Below are 13,210 nucleotides of genomic sequence, written 5' to 3'. Positions count from 1 at the left end.
TCTGGTTGCTATTCTTGGGTACTGTTCAAGGAGCCAGGGGAACTGAATACTTTGCAGTATACTATTCACAACTCACATAATATCATATTAGGTTCTTTGATACCAGAGATATCAACAGTAAAGAAACTGCATGTATGCTGAGAGAAAGATATACAACTAACGCTGGCATGCATATTGAGCAGTGAAACTGAAAATACTGTATAGTCATAAACTCTATAAATTAACATTTATGTGAAGGACAAAAAGCTATGGATGAAATATACAATTAGGCCACTTATTATGTTTCTGATCAGGATAGTTAACCTAAATAAGGCAGGCGGCTTATTATCCATTACAATCTTACATGCAGTAGTGTTGTTTTGGTTTAAACTAAAATCTACTTTTAGTAAGACAAATATTATATTATTTAAAAGCAAATCCATAATGTTATAACTGCAGAATAATTTAAATCTAAAGATAACTAAAACCAAAAGATTGTCTTATGCACCATATAAAACTATAACTAAAATAATAGTCTAAAACTAAATTAAAAGGTTTTCATGAAACTATAACAACACAGAGAATTATATATATATAACCATATAACTAAATCTATAATAATAGAGAGATCACTAAAACTAAAATTGTTGACAAACTATGCTTATATAACTAAACTCTTTACTGAAATAACCCTAGCATGTACTTAACAGTTTATTAGTTAGCTGAATGCTCTATTAAAATACATTATTATAGCCTGCTTTAATTCTGCTATGTAAGCAAGTCAGTTTATTACTGCCACATAATTATTAAACGTACAGATGGTGAAAACTCACATGTCATAATATTATAATGGCTAAATGTAGTTATAGTGAGACATAGCAATGTGGGCAGGTGATCTGAAACATAAAGTCAACAAATTGTAAGTGGTTGACTTGCTGGACACTATGTGAAAATTACAGAATTTTAGTAGCTATATTGCAGAATGCTTGTACATGGATAGATAACAGTGTAGAAGTCAAGAAGAAGGATGCAGATTATTTCAGATCACACCTTAGCAGCAAGACTACTTTGGGCATTTGATTAGAGTAGTTGTATTATTAGTGTAGTTTTAGGTAGTTATAATTATAAGTCATGCTCCTTACCACAAATTTGGTCGCTCTCATGTTTCCTGAATAGTTCGAGAGCAGTTCTTTAGCATCCTATGCAACTTCTAAACCCATGCACCTTTTTATTACTCAATCAGTAAGGTTGCTTCATACTTGAGATGGATGTATGGTTCCAAGTTATATCTGAGCACTATACGGTGGGGGGTGGGGTAGCACAATTGTTTATTTCATTAGTTAGATGACTTTAACAGTTTTAGACATGCATGCTTCATGTACGGGGTCTAGAGGCTCCAGTTTATGGCTATATTTGTACAGTGACTTGCAGGACAAAACAATTGTGACCCTATTAAGCAGGTGGTCCATGATGACCGGTGAGACAGGTCACGTGATTAGAGCAGTAATATGCCAGTAATAAAAAGCATAAAAAGCTATGCCAGCATATTATTTTCGAACTTAGGAGCTTGTTTCCTTGAAATACTTCCTAATAGAGCAGTCAAGAGCACTCGAATGCATTGTACATACTCCTTAGATCAATACTCTCTAATAGGAGCCACTTTGCTATTCCAATATTTCCAAGTAAGAAAAGTTATTAACCTATAGAGCATAATGTAAGCATAATATATGGGAACACTGAAGATCATAATAGCTAAGTGAAATTTTTGGGAAATTTCTGAAAGTATTTAGGGAAAAATTTTGGGCATATTTGACTCAGGTTTCGCTGTATATATTTGTACTTGAGCATAATATTAGACTGCCTATAAGTCAGTGTTGAGTAGAACTAAACCATGTTAATGCCTTTCTTCAACTTTACCATGTATATTATATTGTTATGCTGGCTTTTATTTCTCTATCACCAATATGTACATAAGTAGTATCAAGTAGTATAATATGATTGCTGTAGAAAAATATTATTAGATATTAGACTATAGTTAAATAGACGCAAATGTACCTAGTTAGCCACTAGAATAATCCAATCCATATTTTGTCAATAGAATCAGAACCAATAAATCCTCCAATTAGTATTAGCCTATAGTACGTTCGCGTTGAGCTGAATCCTCAAAACATTTAATAACTCATGGATGCAATTACACACGATCTTGAAATTTGGCTCATTTGTAGTACTGCTTGACCCGCTAAAAAATTTCCAAATGTTGTTGTTCAAATGTTTGACATAATATTTACAGCCAATCAAATTTTTAACAATACATTTCCTATGGAGAAGCCATATAAGTACAGTGTCCATTAGGGCCCTTTCCTTAACTTGTAATGGAGCCAAACCGTATGTGTCTGTTGTTTACACCTTTGCTGTTACCAATAATCATCTGGTTGGCAGAAATGTTAACTCTGTTGAGAAAAAATGCACTTTTAATTTTTAGCTGTTTCTCAGGATTCAGCTCAACGTGAACATACTATAGTATTGTCCCAAACCACAGCTGAATGAGTTACTGCCAGTGGAATAGTTGCAATTGGTACCCATTTAGTGGTTTTTAGATTCAGCACAAAAGCTTTGTCAGAACGTTTCATTTCATAATCACCACTGCGCAGCTCTCCGCCTACTACCAGCACATATTTGTTATTCAGACCGACAGCAGCTGATGTGCCATATGGAGTATCTACAAGATGTTGCCAGTTTAGTTAATAGGCAATGTATCAAGAGGAGCAGCATACACTGCTGTAGAGGGCAGGATATCTGCATTGGTAACATGTACACCATGTTACCGACTATGATATATTGTACATTATATAGAGGTTGGGGTAGATCATCATATCTGAACCATCGGCCAGTAGTACTATCCAGTACTTCAACGTTACTGAGTATTTCTGTAGTGATACGACCTCCCATTATGAACATCAATGACTGGTGGCTAACAGCAAATGCAGCAATTCTCGCCTTAAGCATTTTGGTATAGTACTCCCAATGGTTGTTCTCCAGGACAAACACATCGTTGGCGATATGTTCAACCCTATTGTATCCACCAGCAATAACTAGCTTACCCATTAAGACAGTCATTGTGAATTCTGCAAGTGGGGTGTCAATGGTGTCCCATGTATTCTTGTCTGGATTGCAAATGTTTGCTGTGTACACTGGAAATTCCATCTCACTAGAAACACCACCTCCCACATAAATCAGTCCATTATATACCTCTGCAACATCCTCTGCTCTGGATTCTGGTGCTGGGGCTCCCTCCTTCCATTAGATATTAATTGGTCCACTAGACAAGTCAGGTATGGTGGATTCCTTCAAGACCAGTTGTTGCTTAACAACATCACAACTATACTAACACATATAAACTTCACTGTCCTCCTAACAAACCTTTAACTGTGGTGATAGTTTGATCTCAGCCAACCATGAAAAGGGATCCATCCCATCACGAGTGGTCTTCTTGCTGTACTCTTCCTTCATCATCTTGATCTTCTCTGATAATCCTGCTGCTGAAGGACGTAACACTGGATCATCATTCAAACACGACACAATCAATGGCTTCAAATCTGTATCGTTTCCTGTCATTCTATCTACATACTGCTGACGTTGTTTTACTTCTGATAAAAATATCTGCCTTTTTGTCTTGGGATCAATTTGTTTAATAGCTTTTGGAGTAGGCCATTGTCAGCTAGTAATGTAGAGGACCACACCTCCAAAAGAGAACACATCTAATGGTGGTCCATATACTGGCTTATCATCTAATGCCTCTGGGGGCATAAACACACCAGTTCCTGGAGTTTTAGTCATCATCTTACCATTTCCTGTCATCATTGCCTTTGCCACACCTGTGATCTTTGCTTCAAGATGAGGGGTCACCAGGATGTTGTTAGGCGTCAGGTCTTTATGGACAATTGGAGGATTGCGACCATGAAGATACTGCAGTCCTAGAGACACATCATGTAGTATTGACAGTTTCACCAGTAAGGGAATATTATGATGTTTATCTACCAGTGACGTCACACTCTCCTGCATCTTCTCCATCACCATAGCAGGCAGTACGGACTCGTCAATAGAAGGATAATATATTCCGAGGAATGACACGACGTTTGGATGGCGTAATGTACTCCAGAGATGACATTCCCGTAATAAATCATCCTTTATTTTAGCCGCTTCTGTTGGGCTAGCTAGTTGGAGCAGTAAGGAGTGAACCTCTTTACCAGCGCACAACTTTCCATCGTATTCTACTTCGGCCTCGGACACTTTCCCATAGGCTCCGTTTAGTACTTAGTGTCACTCCCGTGAACTTCACCCGAGATCTAGGAATGGTGAGACGACTTAGTATTTCTACTGCTGCAAACATTGAAGCCATTCTCGTTCTCGCGAGCCACACCCTCTTTGTGTTTGTTTGGGCTGCATGCGGTCCCTATGTGATTAATCTCGTAAACAGATCAGTAGCTACCATATTAAACATTCCCTAATTTGAAGATCTGAGGGGAGGGGGCCTTATCCCCCCCCCTTGGCCCTTCTCTTGCCTTTCTTGGACTTACAGGGCCACACATTGACACCAGAAACAGGAATCATGGGGCATTCACACTGTATTCAGAAGTATAAAAGCCAATCAATGGTCAAATAGAAGACAACAGTTATAAATGTACTATACTGTACACTGGGCAGAAAGTGTGGCAAATAAATTTGAATTTTTGTGTTCAGTAAGATCGAGATACTCTAATAGAGCACTTCTAGTGTCATTAGTTGATAATTTTGCAAATTACGACAATAGTACCATCAAACAGGTTTTATCTCATGATCAGATAGGTTAACTAATATACTTTACAAAGCATAGCTATAATTATAATCTTTATATAATGCTCAACGGTGAACCTTTGAGGTCTAATTTTAAAATTTTCTCAGAAGATATCCAACTAAAGTCCTAGAAAGTTTAAGTGTATGCCCATTCATCCAGCCATACCAAACAAAGTTATGCAAATGAATACTAGAGTTCCATTCTTCTTTTCTTAGTGGAATAAACATTTTCTTACCTCCCCTCCCCTAACAGTGTCTCCTAGTTCCGCCTATGACGGAACTTCAGCTATTATATTATATTGTATACTTACTTCACTGTTTACAAAGGTTCTGTGACATGTTAGCTCTTACAAAAAAATTATTATTAAATGGTGCATAAATCATGAGTATTATTGAAGATGTCTATAGAGCTTGATCACATGTAAAATCACTCAATCCACCTTGTTTTTACTAAAAGATGCATTAACATTGTAGTGCACTTTCACATAAATCGAAAGCTAACTCTGTTAACATCTGAAAGTAAAATTGTTTCATAATAGGATCAGCTGGCTCACAATTACAATCACATGAAAGAAAGCCATACAAAGAAGCTCTGCTTTCTTGAAAGTAGTACTACTTGAAAGCTGTGTCCATCACATTTTAATTAACATTATGTAGGCAAACATTGGTGAGTCTGTGAGTACCTGGTCCAAATTTTTCGGGCAGGCGAATTTAGCTACCAGCATACATAATGGATGAAACCCAATAGTAAGATTAACCAACCGAATACATAGGAATGAAATTCCAGCAAGGATATCGGCATTCTAACACAAACATAAAGGGACACTACCAATATGTACACTGAGTTTCACCATAGCCACTATACACTTCAGCTATACAGGTTAAGTTTTGAGACTAACTCCTTCATGCATGTGCAATGAACAGTCAACAAAATTTGAGTGCATATTTGAATTCCAAATAAAGTAACTGTCTTACAGAGTCTGGTTTACTTGATTACTATTGCTAGCTACACATGTGCAACTGATGTAGCTAATGACGTCTATATTGCAGGCAAAGAGACCAGTGCACTCACTACAGGAAAAACTACACAATTTGACACTGTCACTAGTAACATCAAGAGTTCATGCAGTGTGCACACACAGTTTTATGATCAACAGTTCTACATGCACACCTGGAGCTATTATAGTGATGTTAGAAAACTTGTCCAAATTCTGCAATACAAGTTTCATGTGGTTTAGACATCTTATGACAATACAGAGAAGAATTTGGGTCTTGGTAATATTCACACATACAATATTGTGCAAATATGAAATCATGAAAGGCATAAGTTAGGTGAGTACAGATTATTTCCTATACATATGACTGTTCTATTAGAGATGCAGTTTTGAATGCTCTATTAAAATATTTTCTTTTCCCAACAGTTACACGTATAACCTTGTTCTCCCTTTATTCACTTCCATAGGCGGCGGAAAGGGGGAGGGCTAGGGGGCTGAAGCCCCCCTCAAAATGATATCATGCCGAAATTATCCTTCTTGGAGTGGGACTGAAAATTGAGATAAAGATTGAGATACTCTAGTAGAGCAGTCACTCTAATAAAGCAGTTACAGTATTAGAGCAGTGTGTAGCAAGCTATGTAAGGATTTTATATAGTTTATCAGCTATAAATGGGTAGCTGGTGAGGTGGGCAGCTATTGTCAGCTGGCTGTGACCTTTTCTTTTTTTTTGGTCTCACCTTACCAAACCAGAGACAATGTAGTGCCTCAGTTCATTTCCGCCCCTGGTCAGCCCCCCCCCCCCCCCCCCTCATATCAACTACTTCATCTGCCACTGTTCACTTCTGATCAATGCATTAATAGCTGTACTGTACTCTGTAGCAAACCTACAAGTTCCATACCCTCTCCGCCATCAGCTAGTAATATGTAACAATGTAACTGTATGTACACACACACAACTAATTAGGATTACTAGTCATTGTGTTACTGTTACAGTTGACAAGTCATTCACTGATGGAGGAGCTGATAATTGACCATCCCTGTTAGTTGTTAAATCATTAGAGACTTTAGAAAACAACTTATCCCACTCCCACGTTTCATCTTCCTCCCTAACGTCATCTTCTGATGACAGCACATCAGCTAACAACTTGAGATCAATGTCTCCATCAAGTGTAAACAGTCCAGCATGTTTATGCAGGTCGCTATCAAGTTGTTTGTATGTAGCAAACCTGTTTAGTGCTACTGTGGGCGGGGCTGCTATCTGTGTTACGAGCGCCTCTTCTGCCACTTCATCGATATCCGGTATAACCGGGATACTATCGTCTGCTGAATCGTCACTTTCTTGATTAAGTTCTTCTGGCATGACTTCGGGTTGGCGGTCTCTTTTCCGTTTCCCTTTCGGCTCTTCTGACCATCCCAGAACCTTAGGAGGTGGTTTAGGTGGACTATCCTCCGTGTTCGTGTTTTCTTCTAGCACGTTCACTTCGCTCATTTCAAATAACGCCCACTAACATCTAATTAATGCTCCGTAGATACCAATAAGGAAATACACAAACTCCTTAACAACGGTACACTCGGTGACTCGTTAGGTGATATATGTTGATACAACATAACAACATATAGATCTAAGCTTATAAACAGTTTAATAAGTAGTGTTTTTCTAGGTGCCCATGCAATGCAAATACTCCCAGATTTATTTGGTGGTCTATTATTAGAACGAGAAAGAAATAGCCGGTGTAGTTGCCATCAGGAGTCTTGCGCTACGCCATTCTATGGATGGCGGAGGATAGCACCATACCAAAAATTAGTTTCAACAAGAGGGTAAGCAACATTATATGACAGGCAGCTGTCGTGTTGCACGTTAAAAGATGGGTGGGGCTATGATGTGTCACTTACAGGTCACTGCACAGGGATTTACTCAGAATTCAGCTACCGGAAGTGCAGTAAGTATTTATTCATTGAACATATCACTGCCGGGAATGTTAGTATTGGTTGTTCATATTTTTCTCTAGTCACATCATGGATATCCTTCACAAGCTGCAGCTGGGAATGTACGGTAGTTTAAATTAGATTAGATTAGATTATCGATTTTTGTCAAAAGACAAGGGTCACACAAAAGGCAAAGCCTGCAAACGTGTCCTCCTTACAAAGACATACATACATACATACAGTTACAAGACTTAGCTAGTACAAAATAAAACATACAGCAAAAACATGACACACGACAACTACATACCTATACAAAAAGAAAACAAAGAGAAAATTACAAAATCAGGTTAGCTGAGCAGAAATCGACGAAGTGCCATCCGAAAAGGAATTGCTTTGGAAATTTGTAAAATTTCTACAGGTACTGAGTTCCAAAGAAATGGAGAATTTATAAAAAAAGAAAAACGGTATGCGTTAATGGTAGATGATGATGTGGTAAGTGAAAGTGAATGGGATCTAGTATTGGTGCTTGAAAACTTGAAATGTGAGTTGAATGGGATAGAAACTCTGTCATGTAAAATATCGTGTACTTGAGAGTGATAGTAAAGTAGGACTGACGAGTATGAAGCGCAGGCCATCTTAGGTCCTGCAAACAAGAAGTAGAAGATTTGGACCAGTTATGTGAATGAGGATTCCATCTGCTACCACACACCCAGCGTGCAGCTCGTCTCTGAATTGCTTCTAGTCTATCAATGTCTCTGGCAGTGTGTAAATACCATACAGGTGAGGAATATTCTAGTAATGGTCTAACAAGGCAATTGTAGGCAGCAGATTTAACAGTAGATGGACTTGCAAAAAGAGTGTGTCTTAAATAGTTGAGTGAACGGGAGGCTTTAGCTGTTATATGTTTGACATGATCACTCCATTTAAGATGAGAATTGATGTACATCCCCAAGTAACGAACTACTGATTTAGATGGAATAGGCTGGTCATTAAGATGGTACTTGCACATTGGTGGCGATCGCTTATAAGATATACAAATACTTTCACATTAGTTAATTGCACGAATAACAATAAAAAATAAAATAAAAATTCAATGGATGGGGGGGGGGGGGTGCCTCAAATGCCTCATCCTTGATCTCAGAGTGGATTCTTTCTATGGTGTAATTGAGATCTTGCTACAATGCAAAAGTGTTCCATGTTCAGAGATAAAAACTGTATGGTAAATTCACTGATAGATTTCACTAGCCAGTTCCTAATGTCAGTGTAATTTCATAGGCAATTCTAAGGAGCCGTGGGGAGGCTGCTGGAATCTAGATTGGTATTGTTAGTTACTTTTATGTTAAAAGTATCATTTTCAAGCCTTAAACTGCAAAAATTCTTGGGCCCATACCACTAGTCATACAACAACAATCATACTGTATTGTCAGTATTAGTCACATGACCTCATGATTATGCTATATACCCTCAGGCTTATTATGGTAACTTCACAGCAGCTGGGCAAGGATCAGCATATTCCAGATATGGAGTCAGTGGGGTTAGTCTGTCTGTTTGTTCATGCACCTATAACAACTGGGTGGCTATTACAGACCACATGCAACATGAACCTCTATTATATAGCTAATGCTAAAATCACATGATTGTGTACAACACGTATAATTGTTAGTTAGGGAAAATATAGCTATATATGTTCTATGTAGAAAAAGCAATGCAAAGGAAAAGATAGGTAAATATTAAACTACACAACACAATTGTGCGTTGTCAAGACTAGATATTCTGCCTTAGGGTAATAGTTATATGTTTCCCTCACATTTATATAATAACATCACAAATATGAAACCATAACACCATTACATGAATTTGCACCTAAGACTGTACATGGTCTAAATATAATGATTTAATATTATTATTGTTGACAGTATTTCATTTATCTCCACCTTCCACAGCCCTCTGGTGCAGTAAATGTTTCCCCTTCATTGGACCATTTCTCACAACCTCCTCAGTTTCCGAGACAGACTAGTTACTCACGATACTTGCCAATTTCTAACACTATTAATTCTTCTGTAACTTATGGACAAGGTCGCTGGGGTCAGCAAGAGCCAGCAAGTCCCACAAAACATGTCCAGTTTGCCATCAACACTTCTAACGCTCATCTTTATTACAAGTTCATCACAGACCGTCAAACAGGCATCCCTCATCAAGAGAGAATTGTCAATGGAGAACTACAAAGAGTGTTAGTAGGTAAGCCACTCCAGCTACTGTTAACTTCACATTGAGCTGATAGCTCATGCAGTATACTTTAAGATCATGTATAATAGTCAATGGTGACTGTGAAGAGAGCAGGGACTGGTTCCAATACCAAAGTGGGAAGACATGCAATCTTAAAGTTTGTCTAGAAAATATGTGGCAAATGCGGTGAAAATTCAGTTTACAGTTAATGCTTCAATACATGTTGTTATATTTTAGAAGTCATGTCTATAAGTACTGCAGTAGTTACTGTACTAAACTATCAAGCTGATACTCAATGTCACCATGCTGTGCATAATGTCTTACGTATACTTAGTAGTTGCGGCTGCTGTTTTGCAAGCAGTTACCAAAATTTGTTGGTGACCAGCATTATGGTCATTGATTATATCTCTGCATGATCCCAGCACTAGCTAGATATATTATTAATAATCATTATTGTGGGAGACAGGAGCACCGTTTGCATAGCCATCCCTATAAAGTAAGTCTTAAGTTTTACAGGCATGAAAATCTCCAAAGTTGCCGACACTAATTGGTACTACGGGATACTTCTGCACGTAGTGTTCAGAGCTGATGAGTTTGCTCCTCTTTGCATTTTCTATAGTACATGGTGTACAATGACTGGTTTGTATTATTTTGGCAAGTATATGACAGCCATATGTGTGCAATTATAATTATGCAACTGATGAAAGGGCCAATAACAACCATACAGGGACCAAACTAGTATGTGGCCTCAATAATGAGGTGGTCTTATTAATGAGGTCATGAAATACACCTTAGCAATGTTTGGGACTTACTTGACATGGTCACTATAATAAGGTGGTCTTATTAACCCTAAGGCAATTAGGTTGCTATTAATAGTACACTGTTATCTTATAGGTACTGACATACTAGACTGGATCATGGTTAACTTGGATGGTGCCAGTTCAGTAGAACAAGCACAGGTATAATGTTTGTCATGTGTGGTGTATGCTGGCAAGTTATATTGTTTTAGCCATGTACAGTATGTAGTCCCTATCTTGATCTTAAGGCAATCCCAGTGAGATTTTCCTCGTATGTATATCGCAAAAAATCTAACAGTTTCAATACCATGCACTGATAGTATGACACTTGGCTGTGAACCACATAAATTATATACCGCAGGTTCAAGGATTTGATTAACACTATCAACTGTCATTTATGCTGCCTTGGCAATCCTCATATTATACGGTTGTTGGTATGAAAACACGTTGCACCTGCTTTGTTTTACTGTCAAATTATAATACATACATGATCAGTCAGAGATTACACAACTCTTGTTCTATAACAGACTGCTTGATTCCTGTGGTAACACATTTAATGGGATATGTACATACACTGAGACCTCATTTAGCAGCCTCTAAGACCACCTGGTAATAGTGGCCATGTCAAATAAAAGTTTAAGTATACCTGATCACATGAAGCCACAACTGTATTAGTTAGCACTACTAATTGCTCTATGTACATATGTTGATCTCTTCAGTTAATTGGATTGCAACTGATGTCTTGTGAATTACTTGAAGATCTTACTGACAAAGGTAACTATTGCTGCTTTATAAGACTATCAATTTCAAGTGTTGATTATACCTAACAGAAAACAAGCAATTCTCTTCTGGACCAAACTCATTTTACTGTGTAAATGACAAACACAAAGAGAAGCCTAAACCACCATCAGAGGAATTACCAGAAACTAGCAAGGAACAAGAAAATAACGCAAAGCATTCATTTTCTTGTACTATTTTGTAACCATGTAGAAATATAATTTCTATACTTGTAAATGTGTATCCATTTTGATTACCTGTTTTCTACACAATACAACATTTAGCATGCAGATCCTCAGCATGGCTTTATCAGTGACATGACCTTTCACTTTTCATGTTAACTAAGATATGCTTTGAAAACTGCATGCTCTTGCCCACACACAGAAGTGGTCTATGCATGACAACCGATAAGTGTTCAAATTAAAGCTACAATTTGGAGTAATAATATTATACCGATTCACGATATCTGTTGTTGATACCGTCTAATTTCTTAACATCACAATACTGTGGATTTTTAAAAATAGTCTTACATTTGCCATATGAAAGGATATATACTGCAATCAATTGCAAATTCTGTCTTGAGTAAAATAGGAACTGTATTTTTGTATCTGCACGTGGATCTAGTAGTAGAGGTCTAAAATGGCATCTAAGGCATACCGATAGTATAGTTATACTGCAATAATATTGTACCTATAAAATATCAAAACAGCTCAGCATTAATTTGGAGTTATGGATTAAAATCTGCACGTGTAAAAATGCACGGCTATTTCCAGACACTTCAATATAATTCGTTGTATGCAACCAAGGATTCAAGTGGCTGAGAATAAGCTAGTGTCCAGAATCCTGGTGGAATTACCACTTCATTTGATTGTTCGTGTATAGTAGCTAATTGTTCTAATAGTTTCATCAACCCATATCAACAATGTCACCTCCATGCAGGGAATTATCTGTGTGTGGCCTTCCTAAAAAGAAACTAAAAGGTCCTGTCCACCTCAAACTGCTATAACACCATGATATATCTTATTCTAGAATATGCCAGTCCAGTTTGGTATCCTTATACCAGAGCTAACAAAGGCTGCAGATTATTGCAGAGTTGAATGCTCTATCAAAATCTAACTTTGGTATAATTGCATAAAATTATTGTTCTTTAAAAAAACTAAAATACAGGAAATCAGGGACAGGACTTTGAACATGGTAAAAATAGCTTCTGTCTATAGCTAGCGAATAATCACTCACTCCAGCAATGTTTTTGCTGTTATTTAGACTTTTACAAATGCAACTGAGGCCTATATTAACCTCCTGAGGCCTATAACCTCCATTGTAATATTATGAACTGCTACTGGTTTAGCAGTAAAGAGAGGTAAATAGTGTTTTTGTCACTACAATAAGTACTTCTTTGACTGATAAACTGCACATCAAATAATACTAAGACTCTACTAAAACTACACAATGGCAAAGACAGCATCAACCATTATAGTGTTGCCTGTTCCATAGGGCTGTGTGACAATAAAATTTCTGGTATCTTGATAATGCTACTAATTATCATGATTGTAAATACCTATTTCATCTTTGTAAATATAGTCAAAAAACCAGCACTAATCATTATGGAAAACCAGCACTAATCATAATGTGCATCATGAAAATAATCTGGGAGTTGCTCCAAGAATAGTGTGATAC

At 37.4% G+C, this 13,210-nt stretch overlaps 2 protein-coding genes across 3 annotated transcripts; one reads left to right on the top strand and one right to left on the bottom strand.

Moving 5' to 3' along the window:
- Positions 1-6,720: 6,720 nt before the first annotated feature.
- On the bottom strand, positions 6,721-7,352 carry LOC136268933 (intraflagellar transport protein 43 homolog A-like). Its single transcript, XM_066064408.1, has one exon. It carries the CDS (start codon positions 7,294-7,296, stop codon positions 6,781-6,783), a length of 516 nt encoding a protein of 171 aa, XP_065920480.1. The 5' UTR covers positions 7,297-7,352; the 3' UTR covers positions 6,721-6,780.
- LOC136268932 (uncharacterized) lies at positions 7,339-11,844 on the top strand. Of its 2 annotated transcripts, XM_066064407.1 has the most exons (9): positions 7,339-7,393; positions 7,520-7,625; positions 7,703-7,747; positions 7,817-7,855; positions 9,202-9,267; positions 9,677-9,971; positions 10,854-10,918; positions 11,476-11,530; positions 11,587-11,844. In XM_066064407.1, exons 2-9 carry the CDS (start codon positions 7,581-7,583, stop codon positions 11,736-11,738), a joined length of 762 nt encoding a protein of 253 aa, XP_065920479.1. In that variant the 5' UTR covers positions 7,339-7,393; positions 7,520-7,580; the 3' UTR covers positions 11,739-11,844. The 2 variants fall into 2 exon arrangements, with proteins under 2 accessions (XP_065920479.1, XP_065920478.1); XM_066064406.1 differs by lacking the exon at positions 7,339-7,393 and having other exon boundaries at positions 7,442-7,625.
- The last annotated feature ends 1,366 nt before the right edge of the window (positions 11,845-13,210 follow it).

Source organism: Dysidea avara, chromosome 10 (assembly GCF_963678975.1).
Source record: "Dysidea avara chromosome 10, odDysAvar1.4, whole genome shotgun sequence".
Taxonomy (NCBI): domain Eukaryota; kingdom Metazoa; phylum Porifera; class Demospongiae; order Dictyoceratida; family Dysideidae; genus Dysidea; species Dysidea avara.
Note: the sequence above shows the minus strand (reverse complement) of the source record. Positions and strands in the feature narration are given on the sequence as shown.

What these genes read in the sequence shown, in the direction of transcription:
- LOC136268933 (XM_066064408.1), bottom strand. Translation starts at nt 7,296, where the DNA reads ATGAGCGAAGTGAACGTGCTAGAAGAAAACACGAACACGGAGGATAGT.
- LOC136268932 (XM_066064407.1), top strand. Translation starts at nt 7,581, where the DNA reads ATGGCGGAGGATAGCACCATACCAAAAATTAGTTTCAACAAGAGG. An exon ending in CCAGATATGGAGTCAGTGGG is followed by an intron (nt 9,268 to 9,676) that starts GTTAGTCTGTCT and finishes CACCTTCCACAG; the next exon opens with CCCTCTGGTGCAGTAAATGT. An exon ending in GTTCAGTAGAACAAGCACAG is followed by an intron (nt 10,919 to 11,475) that starts GTATAATGTTTG and finishes TGATCTCTTCAG; the next exon opens with TTAATTGGATTGCAACTGAT.